Source organism: Rhinolophus hipposideros, assembly GCF_964194185.1.
Source record: "Rhinolophus hipposideros genome assembly, chromosome: X".
NCBI lineage: Eukaryota > Metazoa > Chordata > Mammalia > Chiroptera > Rhinolophidae > Rhinolophus > Rhinolophus hipposideros.
In genome coordinates, this window is record NC_138046.1 from 95,694,596 (window position 1) to 95,718,000 (window position 23,405).

At 47.4% G+C, this 23,405-nt stretch overlaps 1 protein-coding gene across 5 annotated transcripts in view; it reads left to right on the forward strand.

The window, feature by feature from the left end:
- The window catches only part of BCOR (BCL6 corepressor), an 84,417-nt gene extending 66,801 nt beyond the window's left edge, over nucleotides 1-17,616 (forward strand). For 3 of the 5 annotated variants that reach the window (XM_081043291.1, XM_081043290.1, XM_081043292.1), the window contains 9 exons: nucleotides 5,790-6,050; nucleotides 6,408-6,752; nucleotides 7,410-7,735; nucleotides 8,017-8,271; nucleotides 13,127-13,293; nucleotides 14,308-14,453; nucleotides 14,850-14,927; nucleotides 15,142-15,298; nucleotides 16,419-17,616. In XM_081043291.1, the coding sequence (XP_080899417.1) occupies nucleotides 5,790-6,050; nucleotides 6,408-6,752; nucleotides 7,410-7,735; nucleotides 8,017-8,271; nucleotides 13,127-13,293; nucleotides 14,308-14,453; nucleotides 14,850-14,927; nucleotides 15,142-15,298; nucleotides 16,419-16,710 (2,027 nt within the window). In that variant the 3' untranslated portion in view covers nucleotides 16,711-17,616. The remainder of the gene's footprint in view (nucleotides 1-5,789; nucleotides 6,051-6,407; nucleotides 6,753-7,409; nucleotides 7,736-8,016; nucleotides 8,272-13,126; nucleotides 13,294-14,307; nucleotides 14,454-14,849; nucleotides 14,928-15,141; nucleotides 15,299-16,418) is intronic. The other 2 variants (XM_081043293.1, XM_081043294.1) reach the window with 1 other exon arrangement.
- The last annotated feature ends 5,789 nt before the right edge of the window (nucleotides 17,617-23,405 follow it).

Genomic DNA, 23,405 nt, shown 5'->3' on the forward strand with positions numbered 1-23,405 from the left:
AGTGTATTGTGTTTTGGAGGCAGTATGTTGTGAGAAAGCTTATGCTTTCCTCAAGTCAGTTTTCAGGCCCAACAGCTGTTCCCCCACTGTGGTGAACTTTGGGGTTTGCTCATGACACCCCCCTGGCCTGATAAGATGTGTTGGCAACAAGTGGAGAAGGTCTTTCTCGTCATTTCTTAAATGCATGCTTGAGGCCTGAAGCATGCTCTGGCCCTCAGAAATGTTGCTAGTGATGGTGAATTAGGGCATCTGGGTGAACACTGAGAGAATGCGTGCAAAATCCTCCTGAGACAGGACAGTCAACGATGATGGGTGTGTTTGCAAGCTCTGGGCCATTGGATGTCATAGGTTTGACTTCCCACGCACACTTGGTTCATCGGTGCCCGATCAAGTTTGGGAGAATTTGTGGTCTGGGAGAGCATGCTTCTCGCTGCCTAGAGCACAACCCCCTTCCCCACCAACCCACTCCCAGCTCATCTTAAGTCAGACAGATGCCTGTGGCCAGGATTCTGGGTTGGCCACACCAGGACCAGTTTGTTCTGTTCGTCACGAAGAAGAGAGCTTCTGTTGCTAGTCAGTGGCAGCCTTACCTGAGTGGCAGCGATTCTTTTCTTTTTTCTTTTTTTTTTGAACTTTTTATTTATTTAAGTGTGTTTTTCTAGGACCCGTCAGTTCCAAGTCAAGTAGCTGTTTCAATCTAGTTGTGGAGGGCGCAGCTCACAGTGGTCCATGTGGGGATGGAACTGGCAACCTTGTTGTTAAGAGCACCACGCTCTAACCCACTGATCTAACCAGCCGCCCCGAGGGATTCTTGATGTACCTGAAGTAAAGGTGTCCTTACTCCTCCACACCATGGGATTGACATGGGAAAATGGAGAATCCAGGCTGCTCTTGAGTTAAGCAGCAAAGAAAGCTTTCCTCTTCCTTGATGCCCACAACAGGCATGTAGCCCTTGCCTTCTGGGTGTGTCAGAACGCCAGAACTTGGGGAAGTCTCTTGGGAAGACCCGGTAGAAATGGGCAAGGCCAAGTTAAAGGGTTGGTGCTTCTCTGAGGAACGGGAACTGCCTGCGAGGTAGATGCCCTCTCGGTTCTGGGTAGATGGTGAGGGAGACTGGAGGAAGGGAGCAAGAGGCTAGGCAGCCTCAAGTCTTCTTGCCTTTTCTCTGTGCCTTTTCAAGTAATATGCCTTGCCTTTTCCAGTAATATGGCCAGACTCAAGGTGGCCCATGTCCTTCGCATCTCAGTGGCCTCACTGCAACTTTCCTCCTAGAGAAGTCTGTGTCCTTCCCCATCTTTCCTGCTGAACTTAGAGACGAGAACTCAGTGTGGCCGGTGGGGCGCGCGCCCGAGCCCTAGATGAGTGGGAAAGCCCTTCTCTCAGCTCCAACAAGCCATAAATAGCTACTGAGGGCAGGAGAAGGGTTGGGGAAGGTGAGAGGCTCAGTTTTAATTAAAGACTGGGACAACAAAGGAGGTGAGTCACCAGCCCCCGTTTCCTGGGGGCTTGTGGCTTGTGGTTGGTTAAGAGGAGTAACCTAGGGGAGCCTTTGTCCTTGCTGCCACCTCCTCATCGAGGGGACAGCAGGGGCTGGATCCATTCAGCTGCACATTAAATGGACCTTGTCTTTTTGGCCCTTGTGTCTTGAGCCAACATGGGCTTGGGCCCTGCTCCATATTGGTCCCCTTCTCAAGTTCTCTTCTCATGAGTGTCAGTGTGGCCAAGAGTCAAGCTTTGAGCACATGGGAGCTGGGCACGCAGGGCTCACCTAGAGTGTACAGGACGCCTTCCAGATGCCGTGCCTCTTCCAAGGCAGCCTTCCACTCCTAGAGGCACCAGGAAGATCTAGGATAGTGGCTGCATCTTTTTGGGAGGGACTGGCTTAAGAAAAGCGAATTAACTTGAAAACACAATGTCCAGAATTTTCATTTATTCTTTGTGATAGGAGTGGCTGAGTGAAATTTTTATTTTAGAAGTTCAACAAATGAGTCAAGAGGCTCCTCAGACTTGGAAGGTTATTACCAAGAACCATCAGTGGCATTTTGAAGATGGGGAGGGACGAGGAGGCATGAATCCCTTCTTTCTCAGGCATGGAGTGACTGACCGTCTCCCTTGCCAGCCACTTGGCTGGGGCAGACCCAGGACCTGCTCAATGGCAATGCCTGGGCAGGAACTGGAGGAAGCCTGGGTCAAAGGGCTTCACAGAACCTCTTAGTTCAGGAAACTTCTTTTCTGGCCAAGCAACCTGCGTGTACTTTGAGTTTGGAAAAGACATTGCCTGGGCCTCTTCTGTAGAGGGTGTAGGTTTTAACAAGGTTAGCCTTTGCTGGGGGGTGCTACAGTTAGTTACCTGTGATGGAGGGACTTTCAATCGTGAGTAACGCTCCCACCTTGTTTAGGACTCACTGGGCCAGTGGTAAGGGTGCTTTGTTGCCACAGTGACTTGTAAACGTTGCCATGGCAATGCTTCTGTGAAGTAATGCCATGGCATAACCATGATAAATTATGGGGTGTATGTGCTGAGTCATATGACCACGCTGCAGGGAGCAAGTGTTACACCACGAATAGCATGGCCACAGTTACATCTGCTTAGATTGAGTGACCAAGGGCACATGGCTTCCCACTTTTAGAAGGACTGAAAGTAGCAACAATGACGGAGTATGATGGTTAGGACTCTGTTTATCTATCTGCATCTCCCTTGCCCTCAAGGGTATTCCTGTGGGTAGCGGTTGGGATAGCCTCATCCAGGAGTTCCACGTCTGATGTGCAGGAATGTGACCTGGAGTCTCTCCCCCATAGCTGCTGGCCATGTGTATCTTGGGCAGTCTGGGTGGGTATTCTTCAGGATTACTACCGGTCTGAGTCAGGTCTTGGGAACGCCACTGAGGGGGATTGGGATCTTTGCCCTGAGAGAGGTCCGGGGGCTGGGGAAAGGCTGAATGGACATAGTTTGGGAAAACATCCTCAGGAGAAATGGGGAAGACAGCAACTAAACTGTATGTGGGTGGGTGATTTCAGTCTGGGATGAGGAACTACAGACATCATGCTGCTGAGCCTCTGGTGACAAGGCAGGAGTGGACCACCTGGAAGGTCAGGCATAAGAGCGCCATCCCTGGCTGAGCCGGAATGGCGGTGTGTGTGTGTGTGTGTGTGTGTGTGTCTGTGTGTGTGGCACGCTCTCCGTCCTGGCAGGTGCAGGGGCGCCCTCCACACCCAGGCAGCTTGACCAGATGGGAGGCCCAGAGGAGACAGGGCTCGTCTTGTAGCGGTGCTCTTGTTCCGCCAGGAGCAGGGAGACAAGGTCCTTAGTCAGTCACTGCCTGCCAACACCTGTGAAATAAGTCACTGTAAGTCTTCCAGGTGGTTTTCTGTGGTGGGCAGTGTGGGCCCTGTGGCAAAAAGTCAGGCGGGTGAGATATAAAGTAATTTCACTGTTAGAAAGGAAGTTTGCCGTGAGGGGGAAAACTGTCTCCTTGAGAAAGATGCCTCTTTCGCAGGGTCGGGACTGTTACAGGCTCAGGTGACTCCAAGACCTGGAGCTAAAACACAAAATGGAAGTGATTTTTAATCGGAGTGGGAGGCATCTCAGGTGTGGGTAGAGGTGGCCGGGCAGAGCAGCCCCATTCTGGGTGGGGCCCCATGCCTGCCAAGCTGCTGCCTATTTGTGACCCTGGAAGGCACTGTCATCTTTCCTACCTATGTGGGGGTGTTGGTGGGAGAGTACACTTTGCAATTAGTTCTAGAATTGCACATGGTGGTTCATAAGATAGCCCTTACATTTCGACATTGATCCCCAGCCTCTCCCAACAGGGCTTTCTGGGACAGCTGATTGGACCAGAGAAGTTAAATGGTACAACTAGAAGGGCTCACATCTTAAAATTTCATATATATGGGGGCTAAAATTCCAGCTGCTCTGAGAGTCTTGGCGTCCTTTTGTTAAAGCGATTTCTCCCACTTTGCCTTTGCCGGCTGGACCTGTGTTTATGAAGCCCACCCTGGGAGGTGGCTTGCAGTAATATTTCCCACTTTACAACTGAAGGGGCCGAGTTGTAAAGTGGTGCTGTTACTGCCAGAGCTGTTAAGAGGGTCACAGAGCAGCCGGAGTGAGAGTTGCAGCCGCTCCCCGCACAGGCCAGAGGTTTGGGCGAGCTACAGGTTTCCTCTGGCTACCCACCTGCTTTGTGTTGGAACGCTGCCATGGTGGAAGACCCGCATAGTTGGGGCAACTCCACCAATGCTTTTGCAAGAATAGACATGGCCCCATCTGTCCCATATGAAGGTCCCTTTGGAAAGGAGGTGAATGCGCTCTTTCCACAATTAAGAACTCACGCTAGCCAAGGGCCAGGATGACACTTGTCCCCAAAACTGACTGCCACTCAAAGCTGGGAAAGCCCCCAAGTGAAGGCTGACCAGGGGTTCAGCAGGGCTGGTCAGAAGGGGGGGGATGATATTTGAAGTGGACTGGGGAAAGGAGGAGAAATGAGATCAGCGTATAAGGAGTGTGTTTATGATTTCATCTGGAAATGGACCTGGGCAGCTTACTTAGCACAGTGTTACTGCAACACGGAGCTCTTTTCCCTGGTGATGTGCAGTTATCTTGGGGGAACACCTGTACATCACCATGATGGCTATGGAATTCTTTGTGTATTAGAAAAAATGCAAGCAGCATAGCAGTCGATGAGCTGTTTCTTAGGCCAGAGCAAAGTAAGGAGAGATGTTGGGCTGAGGCGATTTAAGGAAAGGCCCCAAGTGGATATCAGGTTGAGCGGAAGGAGCACAAGTGGCACAGGTGGTGTTGGAGTGAACAGTTTAGCAAATGCTGGCCTAGTGTGGAAAGACATACCGGTACCTGACAGTGAAGGGGAGATCTCTTGTCTTTGGAATGACCTTAGATGGCTGCATGTGAAGGAGTGTCAGGTGGGGTGACTTCGTACTTGTGGGTGTGCGTGGTGTTACCGGGGTGCCAAGGCCTTGAGGGCTTTCTGCCTGAACAGGACATAGGAATAGCCCCTTGGTTGCAGTGATATGCTTCCCCCACCCCCACGAGTGTGAGAAAGAGGACAGAGGGACGTGCAGGGATCAGGTTGAGTTCTTTGCTCTTGCCACCGACCCTGTGCAAGCACCGAGCTCCTCTTCCGAGTGCCCTTGGCCTCCCAGCTTCCCTGCCTCCCAACACCCTCCCGTCCCTCTTCCTTTATCATCTCCCCTGTCGCCCACGTGAACATCGATGCTAACCCCTTCTGTAGATGACATTTAGGGGACATTTGGTCTCTATTACACCAGCCTTCCTTTTATTTCAAAATAATGACCTCAGCCAATGTTGCCAGAGAGGGTCAGCCCTGGCTTGGTTGGCTCTTGTTGCGGGGTCACCCATCCTCTGGGAAAGGGCCCTGGAGGGGATCCCAACACCATCAAAGTTGACCGACTAGGATGTAGCAGGTGGGGGGGGAATTCTTTTATCACGTGTTTTGTGTTTTTTAAAAAAAGATAGTGTCGATGCCTCATTTTGATTGTCTCATGCCCCAACTCTAAAAAGGTATTGAAAGTAGTGAGTCATAAACACCGCACTGTCTGCTTTTACAACTGATTGTCTTCATCTGACCTTCCTGTGGGACACGCTGTTTCTGAGGTGTTTGTTCTTCCGGTGTGTGAGACCCCCTGTCTCCACAGGACGGCCTGTTGGTAGCAAATTACCCTGGGCATGGAGGGCCCACCTGCTCCCCAAATCCTGCCTTTCTTGTGGTGAACTTTGGACCTTAATTTCTGTGTTGCTGTCTCCCCTCCCCCAGCTGAGTATAGTGCTGGAAACAAACACGACCCCTTCGAAAGCCCGGAGGACAAAGACCTGCCTGTGGAGAAGTACTTCGTGGACAGGCAGCCCGTCATCGAGCCACCCGTGGAGCAGGCTGCTGTGGACATGCCGCCTAGCCCCACCCTCCGGCTGGACAGAAAGCGCAAAGTCTCAGGCGACGGCACCCATCCTGAGACCACTGTGGAGGAGCTGCCAGAGGATCCTCTGCTGAAAGCCAAGCGGAGACGGGTCTCCAAAGGTGAGCTTGGTCGACTTTGGCTGTCTGCTTAGCGGCCAAAGGTGGACAGGCGAGCACCCACCCTCACCCCAGGGCTCCCTGGGGAAGTCACAGGGTGGGGCAGTGGATGTTTCCAGTCCCACCCTAGAGCCCTGGGGAAGCGCTCACACCTCCCTCCCCCCAAAACCAGAGGCAGGAGAGATCTTGTGGCCCATCCGGCCAAAGACAAATAGGCGCCTCCCAAGACTTGGTGAGAATCTCCAACCGAGACCATGACCACACCCCACCCCTCCCCCACCCCTATTAGTGATGGGTAAGACAGTTTGTTACCCCCTCCCCGGGGGCTTTTTGATTAATTTGTAGTTATTTCTCCATTAGATGACTGGCCTGAGAGGGAAATGACAAACAATTCCTCTAACCACTTAGAAGACCCACATTATAATGAGCTGACCAACCTGAAGGTGTGCATTGAATTAACAGGGCTCCATCCTAAAAAGCAACGCCACTTGCTGCACCTTAGAGAACGGTGGGAGCAGCAGGTATCAGCAGCAGAGAGCAAACCTGGCCGGCAGGGCAGGAAGGAAGTGACCCAGGCTATTGAGCCTGAGGTCACTGCCCAAGGCAATAACATCTCTGAAGAGAAACCCGGCAGGAAAAGGGCAGAGGCCAAAGGCAACAGAAGCTGGTCAGAAGAGTCCCTCAAGTCCAGTGACAATGAACAAGGTACACAGAGACCACTCTGACTGCCTGCCCTACTCCTGGAGGGTGGGGGTCACCCGCCCATGGGAAAAGGCCCTTGAGGGGACCTTAGAAGTGCCATAGAAGTTGAGTGACTACAAGGTGGCAGGCAGCGAGTTCTTTCCAACCTCCATACTTACTTCTGGAATGAACGGTGAGGAGGGCAGCTGAGAGGAAGGAGCTTGACTTCCTGGGCTATTTGTCACCCAGCCTATGGCTGGGCAGGACGTCTGGGTGACCCTGGGGGCTTGCCAGTGCACTCACTTCTGCTTCAGGCTGTCTGTGTCTGTTCACCGGGTCCTGAGCGCCCAGGCTGTCCATCCTTGGGAACGTCCTAAGTACCCAGGGCCAGTGGGGTGGGGATGAGAGAGCACAAGGGGCTGCCTTCTGCCCTCTTGTCCCGGGCCTTTGAAGAAACTTGCCACTTTGTATTTTGTGGGTTAACCTATTTGCCATTTGAATGTGGGGTAATTAAAATATTAATGCTTTGAAAACATAATTGGTATATCTTTAAAAACTGAAGCCGCACCAGTGATCAGTGCTAACAATGGGCTTTTCTCTCCACACTGGCTACAACTGTGTAACGCCTGCTTCTTCTCCCCCTCCTTTCCTCCCCTCACCCACCACCCCCTCTGGATTTAGGCTTGCCTGTGTTCTCGGGCTCTCCGCCCATGAAGAGCCTTTCATCCACCAATGCAAGCGGCAAAAAGCAGACTCAGCCAAGCTGCACACCAGCCTCGAGGCCGCCTGCCAAACATCAGAAAATTAAAGAAAGCCAGAAGACAGATGTGCTGTGCACAGACGAAGAAGAGGATTGCCAGGCTGCCTCCCTGCTGCAGAAATACACCGACAACAGCGAGAAACCATCCGGGAAGAGACTGTGCAAAACCAAGCATTTGATCCCCCAGGAGCCCAGGCGGGGCTTGTCGCTGACGGGGGACTACTACGTGGAGAATGCTGATGGCAAGGTACCTCTGGGCCTGGGCACATCCTGCCTGCCTGCTGCTCTGCTTCTGGGGACAAAGCTTTCCTTTTCCTGGACTCCTCCCCCAAATGTCACTCCCCCTTCCTAGGGGAAACGTCTCCTGGGTGGTGGTAAAGTTTCAAACCTGTAAAAAGAAACCCCTGCCCCAAACCCCCACCCCGAAAAGAAGGGAAAACGTGCCTCCCTCCACTGGGTTTGTAGCTGGGGTAAGAGGCAGCTATGGAAGGTGGCCTTAAATGTGTACACTGCCTGATTTTGTGATAGGTGACCGTCCGGAGATTCCGAAAGCGGCCTGAGCCCAGTTCCGACTATGATCTGTCACCAGCGAAGCAGGAGCAGAAACCCTTTGACCGTTTGCAGCAACTGCTACCAAGTTCCCAGTCCTCACAGCTGCCACGCTCAAGCTCCCCTCCAGAGGCCACCCAGTCGCGCCCGATGCCCCCAGAAGCACGGAGACTTATTGTCAATAAGAATGCCGGCGAGACCCTCCTGCAGCGTGCTGCCCGGCTTGGCTATGAGGTGAGTGTCCTTGGGGGTGCCCTGGATTCAGAAACCACAGGCCGTTGCTCCTTGAGGTTGAGGGGGCCACTGGGCAGAGAGATGAGACTCAGAGCCCAGCCCCCTCCACATCAGGGGGCTGGGCTGGGTGTCCCACAGGATGTTTGTGTTAGCCCCACTCCATTGCCTTCTCTTTGGTGGCTTGTTCAATCGCGGTGTGAAAAGAAAGGCCTCTCTGATGTTCAGTTCCTGTTCAGGCAGGTAGGCTGCTTGGCGTCCTCCCATCTCGCTCACTTATCTCTGATATAAAATCTGACATAACCCAGGGCTTGGCGACTGGGGGAATTTTAATGAGCCCTTTGGATTCTGATTAGCAAGGGGGAGAGAAGTTGTTAGCTCTATTTTGGGTTGTGGGCAGGAAATGTCTGTGCAGGTAGGAAGGGGTTGGGGGAAGGACCTGAGCCGTCTTTTTCTGCGAGGGCAAGGGAACCTGAGGACTGGGGGGGGGGGGGGGGCGCGGCGGGGACTCAGGCTTTGCCCCAAACTCACTGCCCTTGCCCCCATATCCCACCTAGCATTGCCGATAACAATAGCCTATATTGCTGTAGCAATATAGATGGAAAGATCGCTTGTGTTTTTCTAAGCCTGTGTGATCTAATGTAACTCATTTCACCCTTTCCACATCTTCGTGTGGTAATAACTAGCATTATGCCACTTTCAGATGAGGAAACTGAGCACCAGAGGGGTTAAATGATGACTTTTACAGGTAGCAATCCAGCAGTCTGGCTCCAAAGCCCAGCCCCCCACCTTCCCACCCCTCCTCCACCCCACTCCTCTCCCAGACTGGCTCACATTGCAATTGCCCTTTGTACAGTTCCAAACCTCTGTGAGATAGATTACTCCCTCTGCCCCGTGCAGCTCCCCCACCACGCTTGTCAGTTGAAATTGTGATGTAATAGCCCATAGGGCAAAGGCATTTTTTTATGCTGGCATCAGCCCTCTGGGAGTTGAATGGTGAAAATAAAATGCGGCTGAGCAGGCTGAGTGTGGAGGTGTGGATGAGTGCCGGGGTGGCAGGACTCATGCTGGCACGGGATCGGCTGAGGGCTCGTAGCATTTGTCCGGAGCGCTGGCTCCCACAGCCTGGCCAGCACTGTGCCACTGTCCATTATGCAGTCAGCCCTTCGTGGTGTGACTGCCTCCACCCCTGAGGCCTGACTGTGTGGGTAAGAAGTTGGAAGCCCGAGTGCTTTCTTAGTTTGGGGGTATTTTTGTTTCTTCGTGGTGCTGTTTGTGTCAACGTGTCCCTTCTGGAGATCTCTGGATTACCTGAAGAGAACGCTGGAAGATTTGGTAGTTAACTCATGAAATCCAAGTGGCAGCCGGTTGGCTTCCCGTGCGCTAAGAGCAGTAGATGTTGCATGTGGCACTGAGCTAGACCCCTCATGCCAAGCGTTCGTTCGTCATGGTTTGCTAGTCGTGGTTGAGAAAATGGATTGTGCTTCCAGGAGACAGTGGAGATGAGGGGATGGGGGGCGGCGCAGGAGGGTGGACTGTGGGGTTCCTGGCCTCACCATTGATCGTGGCATCTTTTCCACCCATGTCTCTTTGGGACCAGAGATCTCAACAGATCCTTGTTGGCCCTCTCGGGGAGTTCCCCTTTTGGTTTGCATAGAGCCAGTGGGTCTGAGGCCTGGACCAAGGAGCACTTGATCCATCTTTTTATAGGCTACCAGGCCTTTCGCGGCGCACAGGAAGCCTTAGGAATGTTTCTGTCAGGACAACTGCTTTTTCCCCCCCCCTTCAAGTGTAAATTTTAATACGCAAATTACACAGGTCACCAGTTTTGATGCTGAACATTTAACTACCGAATGAAAGCTTTCAATTTTGAACCCAACTTTCTAGGATTTCTTTAGGCAGAATTTAAAATGTCAGGATGATGGCCAGTCAGGAGATGTGGCAATTTAAACCTTTTACAGTTGAAGGACAATTTGCTTAACCAGGTGAAGGGGTAAAGGTGTGGCTTGAATGCACACGTCTGGGAGGGCTCTCCTGAAGTTAGTCTTTCCTTGTTATTTTCTGCTTAGCTAACGATACCATGTGCGGTAAAAAGGCTGTCTGAGCTTTATGTCGTGTTAATCTGATTCTTGAGGTTTAGAAACACCCTCTGTGTTAAATGGACGACTTGCATGGCCAGAGACATGCAAACCTTTCCCTTCCAGTAAAAAGGCTTCTGTTTCTTAGGCTAAAAGGCCAGTCTGCAACCACATGCTTGTGCGTTTAGTGGTGATGGTTAAATTTTCTATGAATTGAATAAATCATGTTTTAAAAAAGTTAATGAGGCATTTAATTAATTAACAATGTCGGGTTTATGGCCTTTATGGTTACATTTTGTGGTTAATGGCATTCGGCTTATAGCCGCTTAACAGAGAACTGTCCAACAAAAACAGTTTGATTTTGTTTGGGAATGGGTGGGCTGCCCTTCAAACACTCCCATTTCTAGCGTAGAAAATAAACCAAGAAATGTACTGGGTAGACAGACTTGGCTGGCCCCTTAACCATTCTGTCCAACTGTTGGTGACAGTGATAGCCATCCGTTTAGAGGCCATCGCCCTCCCAGCCGGGACAGCCTAGTTAGCCCGCTTGACTCCAACACAGAGGGCCGGGTGGGGTGCTTATCACAGCTGGATGGCATCTCTAGCTGGGGCCCTCTGGGGCCTTTGGAATCTTTCCAGCTGCCCAGGTACCAAAAGACTTGAGTTCTAGGTCTTGTACTTCACGTTAATGGAACTTGGGCTTAACCTCTCTGGGCCTCAGTTTCCCCAGGTGTTGAATGAGAACGGTACCACCTTCCCTTCCTGATGTCTCATAGGTTACTGTGGGATAACAAAAGACATACTCATTTGGGAAAATGAGAAGTGCTATGTAAATAGTAGTATCAATGTGGCTGAGTTAGGGACAGCCCATGGCAAAATGCCTGACCTGGCTGTGGGTTACTACTGCCTCTGTCACCGTCCTCCAGGAAAAGAGTTGGCTTACCCATCAGCTTTGCCGTCCTTTCATTTCTAGGTACCCTCTAAACAGCCCTAGTAGCGATGAAGGTTTCCAGGTGAAGGCCATAATTGTCAGCAAATAAACCCTGGGTTGACAGGACACCAGGCAGGCCGCTGGGACCCGGGTAAATTGATCTGCGCACAGCAATCGGTGGTGCTCAGACCTGATCCCAGAGCCACGTGACGGGGCCTCTCCCGGGCTGGGGTACACAACTCATTAGCTTGCAGCCATCCACTCGAGTCTGGCTAGTGAGGGCCTGCTAAAAGAGCAGCAGCTTCATGCGGTATCCTGGATACCAGGGCTTGGGGCAGGTGGCCTGGGAGCCCAGAGGATTGTGGGCTTTCTGGCAGGTTAGGATCTGAACGAAGAAACACATCTGTGGGCATGCCTTCTCCCTTCCTCCTGTTTCAGAAGGGAACTGCCCCAGTGACCTGAAGCAACAGGGCACCGATGGCCAAGTTGACTAGCATGCAACATTAGGTTCACAGGGTGAGTGTATGGAACATTCTAGTTAGCTCCCAAGTGAGTGGTCACGTCCTCGAAAGATCATTAAAAGGTTTTTCAGAACCCACCTCAACATCTGTGGGTAAATAGAATGACCCCTGTTTTAGGTTTAACAGGTGAGTTATTTAAGAGTTGTCACAGGGCTGCCTGCTCTGACCCTATGCAGCTTTCCCTGACCAAGTGGAGTTTGCGTTGTGCCACCTGCAGACTCTGCCTGCCCCAGCTCTCAGAACCTGACAGCTCTGCTGGGCATGACTTGGAGGAAAAGAGAAAAGCGTGTTTTTTGGTGGCAAATGCTGTTTTATGTGTTGGAAAACTTTCTCAATCAACGTAATGAAACATTGAATAAATTACTGCTCTGCTTAGTGAGAGCATTTCATATTAATATTTTAACACGCCAAACAAGTAAGATTAATACAGTGACCCTAATGCGAACTGTTGACACCGGACACCTTCTGAAAAGGGGCAAGTGTGGACTTCTTCTGTTTAGTTCTTGAAATGTGTAGGTTGAAGTATCTGGTATATCAGATCCCGGTCATTAACTTAAGTAAATATGAAAATGTTACTGATTCGGGGGAGGGGGGGTGAGGAAAAGTAGAGGGTGGGGTTATTTGAAGCGTTTTGTGTCGTTTCTTGGTGATGTATGTGGTTCATAGAGAGAACCTCTCTTTGACTCTACTTAACAAACTCGACTCTACAAACAGGAGCATTTGTGCCCCCGGCTCTGTTTTGGGGTCTTCACAAGGGTGTGAGGACCTGGGTATCCCTCCCTCCCTCCCTAAGTTCAGGAATGTTCTCCAGCTGATGTAATCTCTCCTTATGCATCGGTCATCTACACTTGTATCTAAACTCATGTTGTCATCCACTTCCACCTGCTGAATGGACCCATCGAGTGAGAATGTTCTCTGTACTTGTCTATGTGTTATCTAAGATGTTAGCAGCCGGACACCTCTGGGCTGAGGGCTTTTCTATCTGATTTGCATCCGCTCGGCTACCTTATAGAGCCTCTGTTCTTCTCCAGTCTCACAGAAGAAGAAAATGGACAGTTGGAGAAGTTCAAGGGTAACTGGCCCAGGGACAGACTGCTGGGGCAGCAGGGCCAGGTTTCACATATAGTCACCAGCTTGTGGAGCCCAGATGACACTGTCTCCATCACTAAGCCACTCACACATGCTCTTGCCCTCTCACCACCTGCCTGTGCCATAGTGCACTCTCAGGCCCAAGGACGTATGTCTTCGGAAGGCGCTATGGCGTGCTCACACTTAAAAGATTCATTGTGTGGTGGTCTGATGGCATCCCCCTCATCTCCCGCCCACAGGAGGTGGTCTTGTACTGCCTGGAAAATAAGATTTGTGACGTGAACCATCGAGACAACGCCGGATACTGTGCTCTGCATGAAGCTTGTGCTAGGGGCTGGCTGAACATCGTGCGCCACCTTCTTGAATATGGCGCTGACGTCAACTGCAGTGCCCAAGATGGAACCAGGTCAGTGGTGGATCTTGGCTGTCAGCCTCACCCTGCTGACAGGTAATGCTTCTCCGGGGATGTGGGAAACCCCAGAAGGAAGGACACAGTGACATGGAAACAAGACATTGATGGTGGGGTCCTCTAAGATGGAATGGACCAGACCTTTCTGGCAAATTTAGACAGAACTGTAAACGTTTGCAATGCTCCCAGGGACAGAAGTCCCTGAAAATGTTGAGCCTGCCTGAATAATTGAGGATGTTGCCTTTTAAGACCCTGGACTCCTCCCCAGCATCTATTGAGTATTTAAAATACCCAGTATTTAAATACCCAGTATTTAAAATATATGGGAGCCGACAGGACCAACTGCAGCTGACTTGGTAGGACCCGCCTTGCCCACCCACATCCCCAGGCCTGGCCCCACCCTGTCCTTGACCTCGGTTCGCGGATCAGAGGCTGGATCTGAGTTAGCCAGGTGTCTTCCAGGTTGTGTCGGTGGAGTGCTACCAGGAGGTGGGATGGCAGGCCTTACCTGACAGTCATACCATTAGTAACACTGTGGTTCTGGGCCAGAGGGTTGATCATTGATCTCTAAGCACTGGGGTCTGGCTTTCAGGAGCGGCCCCACTTCGCACCTAGTTTCTTTTTAAAATGGAATAGGCGCTTTTTTTTTTTTTTTAATGGTATGACAATTGCTTGTTATATTGGCTTCCATAATGGTGGGGTTTTTCCCCTTGTAAGTTATCTTACCTACTCCAGTTCATTGAAAACGATTTCATTTTGGCTGGCGTTCCTCTGTATGCCCTGGATTAAGATGCACTTGAGAATTAGGCCTGAAATAGTAAAGACTTAGATGTTGCTTGACCTTGGGCCAGTCATTGCCTCAGTTTCCCTATCTGGAATGACAGTGACCGTACCTGCCTCCTCAGTGAAACATTACTCCCAGGAGGCTTGGCACGCACATGCCTAATTCTGCCTATTGTTAGATGTAAGCATTTTGTGCACAAGTTGAATCCCTCTGCGTGTGTCTTCTAGGCCTCTCCACGATGCTGTGGAGAACGATCACTTGGAAATTGTCCGCTTGCTCCTCTCCTATGGTGCTGACCCTACTTTGGCTACATACTCAGGTAGAACCATCATGAAAATGACCCACAGCGAACTTATGGAAAAGTTCTTAACAGGTACGACAAAGTTCAAGAAATGGTCTTATTCAAACATCTAGATGGTGACTTCGCACACTTCCCAGCCAAAGAATGCCACTGAACTCACTGGGCTCACTCTTGTCTATCAAAGAAGAGATCCAGAATGCAAAGAAGAGATACATACTTTATTTTTGCCTGTGAGGACTGAAAAGATTCATAGTTCGCCAGTCTAGATTTTCTTTTGGTGGGCTAGGGTGGTTCCTCCATCAAGAGGGCAGGCGAACAGGGTTCGCCTGTAGGTTATGGTCAGATATGGCAGAGAATGGTGTTGGAAAATGCACAAACGGAGTGTCATGGGGTGAACAGGAAGTGAGATGCCCCCTAACTCTGCCAGCATTAGATTCTCACTAGCAGGTTTTATCTTTTTCTTTCTAGATTACTTAAATGACCTACAGGGTCGCAGTGACGATGACTCCGGTGGCTTTTGGGAGTTCTACGGCAGTTCCGTGTGTGGTGAGCAGCATTGCTCTTTTAGTTGAATGGGAAGTGAATGAGTTACAGAATATGTTACAGAATGTATCTCCCTGGTGTGGGTGAGGAGTGGCGGGTGGTGGCTCTGTAAGCGGGGCTCAGTTGGGCAAGAATCTTTAAAGGATCCTTTTTTGACAACAGCTAGTCTTGCTGTGGCTTACTGATTCCTTTCTCTTCCTTGTTTGCCTTCCATTAGAACCAGATGATGAAAGCGGATATGATGTGTTAGCAAACCCCCCAGGGCCAGAGGACCAGGATGATGACGATGAGGCGTACAGCGATGTGTTTGAATTTGAATTTTCAGAAACCCCTCTCTTACCATGTTATAACATCCAAGTGTCCGTTGCTCAGGGGTGAGTTGGGCTGTCATGTGGTTGAGAACTAGCTCAGCTGCTCTTGGGGTGGCAGGAGTTAGAAACGCCTTGAAGTAGATGAGGATGGGTGGGTGAATGAATGCCTGTGTGTCCGTGGAATGCAGTGGATCTTTTCCAGAAAAGGTGTAAAGAGTTGGCGGCTTGGATCCTTCAGTCACTAACGTCTTTGGGAAGGGGGTCCTTCCTAGGAGCCTCTTCCCCACAGGCCACCACAGGAGCCTTCCAAGGCACTTGAGGTCTCTTGGACTATTTTGATAGTATAACCCCTTCTCATAGAAGATTACGAAAAGCATTACATGGCACCTAGAATCTTCTGTGTTGTCAGATTTGGGTTAGATCCCGTCTGGCTCCATGGTTGGGCCGCTGTGCCCCTGTGACCAAGGCCTTGGGGTGTGCATGTCAGGAGACCGGGTTATGCTGTGTGTTGTCCACAGTGCTTAATGAGTAACATCCTCCTTGGGCTCTGAGGCTATAAAGGTGAGTGTCGTCTCTCTGACATTTTATTAGTGATAGACACCGTCGAGGGTGGCAAGGGTGTATGTCAGGAATGTAATGCCTTCTCAAAATCATTGAGGGCTTGGGGTGGAGGTGTGGGAAAGGAAAAGAGAGCCAGCTAGCCTTCTGTGTTTATAATCCTCTATTAGTGAGCGGCGGAGAAGAAAAGAGATCAAAGAAGTGATTGTGATGATTGGCTGGGCTACAGACTGGCTTTCCCCAGTGACTAGAGTGGGGCACTCACTTGGAGAGGGGTGGCTCGAGCCGAGTGGGCAAGACATTACCTGTCGGTTTCCATCAGCACCGGCAGCACTGAGGGCAGCCTGTAATGTGTCTCGTTCAGGTGTTACTCTGCTCCTGGCTAAGGTGGTTGGTCCTCCCTAGGTGGATGGTTCCCTAATAAGTCCAGATGAGTCCACAGTTCCCACCGCTAGAAGTAGATTGCTCTAGGTATGGTGAGAAATGGTGGGGGGAGGCGTGTCAAAGCAGAAGTAAATGGCCCTTGTTTCAGCCGGGGACTGAGCTTGTCGGAGTGGAATTTAATAGTCGGGAGCACTTTTAATTTTCCCAGAAACTTGAACCACTTTCCTTTTATCTTTTGTAGGCCTCGAAACTGGCTGTTGCTTTCAGACGTGCTTAAGAAATTGAAAATGTCCTCCCGTATATTCCGCTGCAATTTCCCAAATGTGGAAATTGTCACCATTGCAGAGGCGGAGTTTTACCGGCAAGTTTCAGCAAGTCTCTTGTTCTCTTGCTCCAAAGACCTGGAAGCCTTTAACCCTGAAAGCAAGGAGCTTTTGGATCTGGTAGAGTTCACTAGTGAGCTTCAGACTCTGCTGGGCTCGACCGTGGAGTGGCTACACCCCAGTGACATGGTCACCAACGACTACTGGTGAGCTCACCAGGCCCACCGTGTATAGTGTGTTATAGTGTTAATCCTTGTGCATATGTGTCATAATACGACTATTTCTGTAAAGAAAGGACACTATTACATATGAAAATATCTCTTCTTTATATAAGAGAAATGACTCCAGTCGGAAGGACTTAGAAACATGGTTTTTTTTTTTCTTTTTAAACTTTTAAGTCAGTTTTTACGAAGTTGTTATAATGTTTCTTTACTTTTCAGTGCACACATGCTTTGGGATATGTTTGTTTTTACTTGGAATATTTGTTTCTTTTCTTTTTTTTAAGGAAAAAAAAATAAGGAAAAGGAGCTCCACACTTTGACTTAATTTCATACAAAGCTCTGATGACAGAGGCCGTAACTATTTAGAGTGTGGTGGGTCGGAACTGTGTGGTTGGTTTCGGGGAGTGAATTCGGTGAAGGCACTTGGCGACGTTGTAACTTTATGTTTTGTTTACAGAGTACCTGCTCTGGCCAGGTAAATGCTATTGGATGTAATCCAGTAGCGTGTAATATAAATTCAAACCATATCCACACACAACAACTAATTGTATGAAACTTTTATATCCTAATTTAAAGCTGTGAAATTAGTTTTCACGCATCAACCCGGATTGTTTATATGTTTAAACATTTTATGCTCTTATTTAAAGAAGACTTTGAGCTATTTTTTTCTGTACCCTGTAAAATATTGAAAACTAACATAATATGTTGAGGTTGCTTGAAAATGTACATAAAACTAAAATTTTCTGAACTGTGTGTTTATGTTTGAAATCTGTGTTTTAACTTTGTAAGTAAATTCTCTGCCTTTGTATTTATATTTTACAAAAATTTTCTTAAAAGGCAATAAACCTGTTGAGGAAAGGAGAATATAGAAGTACGTTGTATCCTATGTATTCCTACAACATTGTCACTGATTTCTTTAAAGTGATGTTGATGGTCATAGTTGCTATGAACCAAAGTAGATGGAGGATTCCAGGGGAATTATACTCAAAATACAGTTTGGAGTCCCATCTTGAAAGCTCCATTTGTGGACGTGTATAGTGATGTCTCTCAGATCCTGATCTTCCTTCCCCATCTCCATGGAAGCCTTAATAGGCTGTTACATTGCCTTTGGTCTTGACGGACTGCAATAGCTCCGTTATGGCCAATCCCATCTTTAGGAGTGCTTTTCCAGAAACGAGGTTTTCATTGTGTCACCTCTCCTTCCAGATCCCCTATTTTTCTGTTACTTTTTAGGTCAAGTCCAAACTTACCTGGCCCAATAGTCAAGGTCTGTACCTTTGACCACTTTGCTTCTCCATTGCTCTTATTTTCCAGCAGTATCCGTGTCACTGTCAGTTGGCCTTTAATTTCTGTGCCACATCCTTTTATGTCCTTCCTTCATTGCAGAGGCTAGAAAGCTTAAAACTACTAGATTCCCTTGCAGCTAGGAATCGGAATGTCTGTTCAGTTTGGAAGTCAGAGTGAGGTAGAGGCATCTTCCTGGTCTAGTGGCTGCTGATAAGACAGGTCAGGGAGACATGCTGGCCAGTTGGAGTGACTACACCAGACCTCCAACTTTGGTTCTTTAGCTTTGTGGGTGACGAGAAGCAGTAGTGGTCATGGCGACAGCATTCTGATGCCTGGATGACAACCTCAGCTGATTGCTCTTGAACCCAGTGGTTGCAGTGTCTGATTTTTTGCATCAAATTCATTTGTGCTCAGAATGCCTTGAGTGCTTTCCACACCTGCATTGAACCCTGAGAACACCAAGGCAGAGTAGATGGAAGGGGGCTGTGGGGTCAGGGAAGAGGCTGTGGTGACAGTGTACTTGAGTGGGGCCTTGAAGTATGTGGAGGGAGGGGTCAGCAAACTGTGGCCTGGCGGGTAGAAAAGCCAGGCATAGTTGGGAATGGGAAAATCCAGCGCTGTCAGATAACCTGGTATGTGGAATGAGAGAGGGAGGCCGTTTTGGGGAAAGACTTGGGGGTTAACCAAATGAAGTTTGGGATATATTCTAAACACAAAAGGCAGCCAACAAGTGTTTTTGAACTATTGATGTTTCCTATTATAAAAAGAGTACACTTTTATTGTAAAAAAAAAAAAAAAACACAAAACAAAAAACGAATTCAAGCATTTTGGAAATAGAGGCTCGTTGCCATCCCAAGCCAACCTCTCCTCCCACCTCCACTCTGGAGTTAAAACCACGGTTAATAATTTGCTGAATTTTTGTTTTTTAGGAAGTCACCTCAGGCAGCAGGTGGGAGTGATGGAATAAACAAAGCAACTAGGAAGACCAGTAAAACAGATCTGCGAAAATGATTTAAGGAAAGGAGGCCAGGTGAGGCTAAATTACTATGTAGACGACAAGTAGAGCCCAAATTAAAGCAAAGAATCACTCCAAGATGTTCAGCTCCTTTGTATTTGTATTTGGGCTGGAGGCAAAGGGAGGGCCCAAGGCCAGCTGAGGTTCCATCCTGGGTGAAGGTTATTCTTTGAATTCAGCCAAGAAAACAGGTGGAAGCCACAGGTTTAAGGGGTGCAGGCAGAGTAATGAGCTTGGTTTAGGAGACCTTTAAGGTTGTGGTTCATGCAGTTGGGGGAGCTGTTGGAGAGTTAGAAAGAACATTTATTGTAAGCACCATCAGGGTGTTTGAAAACATGGATAAAGGAGAACTAAAGAACTGACTGACCCAAGGTATAGATAAGATGACCATGACCTAGAGAAGTTTGGACGTCATGGAACTCCCCATGGGTAGAGAAAAGATACCACTGGTGTAGAAGCACCCCACCCCCACAGTGGGAATAAAGGGAGCGCAGGTAGATCACTCCATTGTGAAGAGACCATGTAAATGAGATCACACTGGCTATAGTAGGGGTCACAGTATAGATTCACTCATACTGCTCACTATAGCTAGAGCAGATCGTGGTTCACTCAACTTCTAAAGGGGTCCCTAAAGATCAAGGACATGCTCTTTGTCTTTGTCCTGTCCCCTCTCTCTCTCCTGGCTGGAATGTGGCTGTGACAGCTATTGCCAAAGCAGCCACCCTGGACCATGAAGTATGGAAGTCAAGCACTCAACGTGTTTAGAGGAGCCTGGGTCCCTGAGGACCTAGTGCAACAGAGCCACCTGCCCTGCCCTGCTCTGCCCTGCCCGCCTTTTATTTTTGAGAAAAAGAAACAATTATGTTGAAGCCAGTTACTTTGAATTTTTCTAGTACTCCAGCCAAATCTAATCTTAATACGTTTGCCTATCGTTGTGAAGTTGGCCACGTTACTCTTTTAGCCTTGTTCTTCCTCTTTTGTCAAATCAACCTAACAGTAGTCATAGCACAAGACTGAAAACACCCCAATCTCCATTAGCCAGGCCCTGGTTGAATTAATGATCTATCCACACGGGGGGTACTGTGCAACTGTACAAGGAATTGAAGAGTAGCTTTCTAAATTGCTTTAGAGTGTTCTTCAGAGTATATCATTAAAAGAAAAACAAGGAGAAGAAAAGCATGCATGGTTTCCTGCTATTTAAAAAGGGGATAGGGAGTTAAGCATATACATAGATCTGCTTTTTAAAAATGAAAGAATAAACACCTCTTTAAAAATGGTTACCTCTGGGGAAAGAACAGGCTGCGAGGGAAAGGGATGAAAGCTACACTTCTCTGAATGTCCTTACAGATTTGACTTTAGCGTTTACATAATTATAAACCTAAAGCGATGCCTGCAAATCAAAAGGCAGAATGAAACAAACCTAACTATGTATCCAGTCGGCAGCATGACCACACAGAAAGGAACTGTTTCTAGTGACTTTAAACCAATAAATTGATTATATATAATCCCTAGTGGATCTACTCTCAGGAGAGAAAAATGCAAAAACATTCTAAATTGTTTTCGGTAATTCTTGATGGTAGTGTCAGCGTTGTTATACTGAGGTGATCTGTTTTGTGTTGCGAGATAAAGCAGAAAGTATTTGGTATTGCTGGAAACTGGGATTTTTCAGCCTGGGAGAAAGGAGATGCAAACGTAGGAGTGGGATGGTTGGATAAAAATTATGTGGTCCTGAACTTGAATTAGAAGTATCATCGGGGCCGGCCCGGTGGCGCAGGCGGTTGGAGCTCCGTGCTCCTAACTCCGAAGGCTGCGGGTTCGATTCCCACATGGGCCAGTGGGCTCTCAACAAAAAATAAAAAAAAAAATATATATATATATATATATATATATATATATATATATGTATAAAAAATAAAAAATAAAATATCTTAAAAAAAAAAAAGAAGTATCATCATTGGAGCTTCTGGGTTGGTGAACATGGTAAGATTCAAGGAACGTGGTGCTTTCAGAGAGGATGTAGACGCTCCGGACCCTTTCCTCATGCCTTGCCCTTTGCATCTCTTCCATCCGGCTGTTCCTGAGTCATATTCTTTTATAATAAACTGGTGCTCTAGTGAGTGGAAAAAAAAGATACTACTACTGTTTTCCCCGAAAATAAGACCTAGCCAGACAATCAGCTCTAATGTGTCTTTTGGAGCAAAAATTAATATAAGACCCAGTCTTATTTTAACATAAGACCAGGTATGTAATATAATATATAATATAATTAATATAATACTGGGTCTGATAATATAATATATATTATATATAAGACCGGGTCTTATATTAATATTTGTTCCAAAAGACGCATTAGAGCTGATTGTCCAGCTAGGTCTTATTTTCTGGGAACAGGGTATGAACTCATGGTAAATTTTATCTTAAAAAATATTTCAACTTTAGTAACAATTGTCACCCCAATAAACTTAAAAAATATATATTTCATAGCTGTGTCCACTGAGAAGGCCTAGAAACAATGACCAATGGAAATAAGCACCACTGTGTCCAGGCTGTGGTTTCTAAATACCTTTTCCCACTAAAATGAGATTCCTTCGAGAAATGGTTGATTCCAGGTTGAAGAGGGCAAAAGTTAGAGGGGAGTACGGATATTTAATTAGCTGGTAGGGCTGAGTCAAAAAGACTGGGCAGCCAACGTGGAGAAGTCCCCGTTGGGTAAATATGGGCTGCTTTGTGCATCAGTAAGAATAACTGCAATAACTATAAATAAACACAAAATACGTTCAAATCCATGAGCTCGTAAAGGTACACAAAACAAATTTACTGATTGCCTTTAGAGGGATGTTGGGGGACACCTCATCATTTAGAAACTGACAAATGAAAGAATCAAGCATTTTCCCTGCCTTTCCTATATGAAAGGAAATGTTACGCTTTACAACAGTTTTCCAGCCGGTATACAAAGAAATAACAGAATGTTACCTTAGATCTATTTACAATTTACAGGAAATACGGGGGACAGATGAACATGTTAGGACACCGGATAGATATTCAACAAAAGTCAGACAGGCTCTATAAAGCACATGACTTGCTTTCTTCCAATACCTTGTAAGGGGGAAGACAGATGGAGGGAGAACCTATAGAGTAAAAGAGACTTAAGACAAATATCAAGAGATGCAAAACATGGATCTTTTAGACTGATTTGAATAAAAAATATTTGTGAAAACCAGGTAAATAGGAACACTGAACTTTTTTTTTTGGTAGAGTCCTTATCTTTTATATGCTGAAGTGTTTATGGATGAAATGATAAGATAGCTGGGATTTGCAGCAATCATCCAGGAAGAGGGGTAAGGAGGAGGTTATCAAACTAAATAAGTTTGATCATCAGTGGGTAATTGTTGAAGCAGATGATGGGCACATGGGAGTTTATTTGCACTGTACTTTTCTCTACTTTGGGGTACATTTAAAATTTTCCACAGTAAACATTTTTTTCAATGAACACCGATACCTAGCTTTTAGAGTTCTGAAGGTTAAATGAGATTATGCTATGTAGAGCACCAAGCACAATGCCCAGCAGATAGTAGGCACTAGGTAAGTGTGTGTAGCTTCCTCCTTTAAAAAAAAGTTGTGTACTTTAAAAAAAAAATAAAAAAAACTGGATCCTGAAATGAGCCTGCCCTTCACACACAGTTTGCAAGTTCCTACAAACTAGATTTGTGGTTTTTTTATCTCTACCATCTGCTAATGACCTATTCACTGGGAAAACTGGAAGAGAAAGAAGACACTATGGCAAATGCCAGCTCTCAATGGCAAAGGCTAGAGGGGTCAGGGATGGGGCAAGACTTAATCTGTGTATGCCAATTATATAGTTTTTAATGGTTTAAAGATCCAAAAACAAAAATAGATGAATAGGGCAAGTGCTGAATTTGAATGTAAACAAGAACAAGTGAACCTTTGTAGCATTGACCACACAGAGAAAAAAATAGACTAAGTAAATTTTCAACATACCATGTTTCCCCGAAAATAAGACCTAGCCGAACAACCAGCTCTAATGCATCTTTTGGAACAAAACTCAATATAAGACCTAGTCTTCTTTTCCTCTAATATAAGACTGGGTCATAATATAATATAATACAATATAATATATAATACTGGGTCTTATATTAATTTTTACTCCAAAAGACACATTAGAGTTGATTGTCCGACTAGGTCTTATTTTCGGGGAAACACGGTAGTACACAGAATGTGCATCCTTAGTGGAATATATTCTAAGGACAAAAATAACTGAAGATAGTTGAAATCAGCAGGTCTCTTATAATAGTATTTGCGTTGTAACTGAAAGCATTTTATATGCATTGTAAGAGCAAACAATAAGTGCATTGGTAATGTTG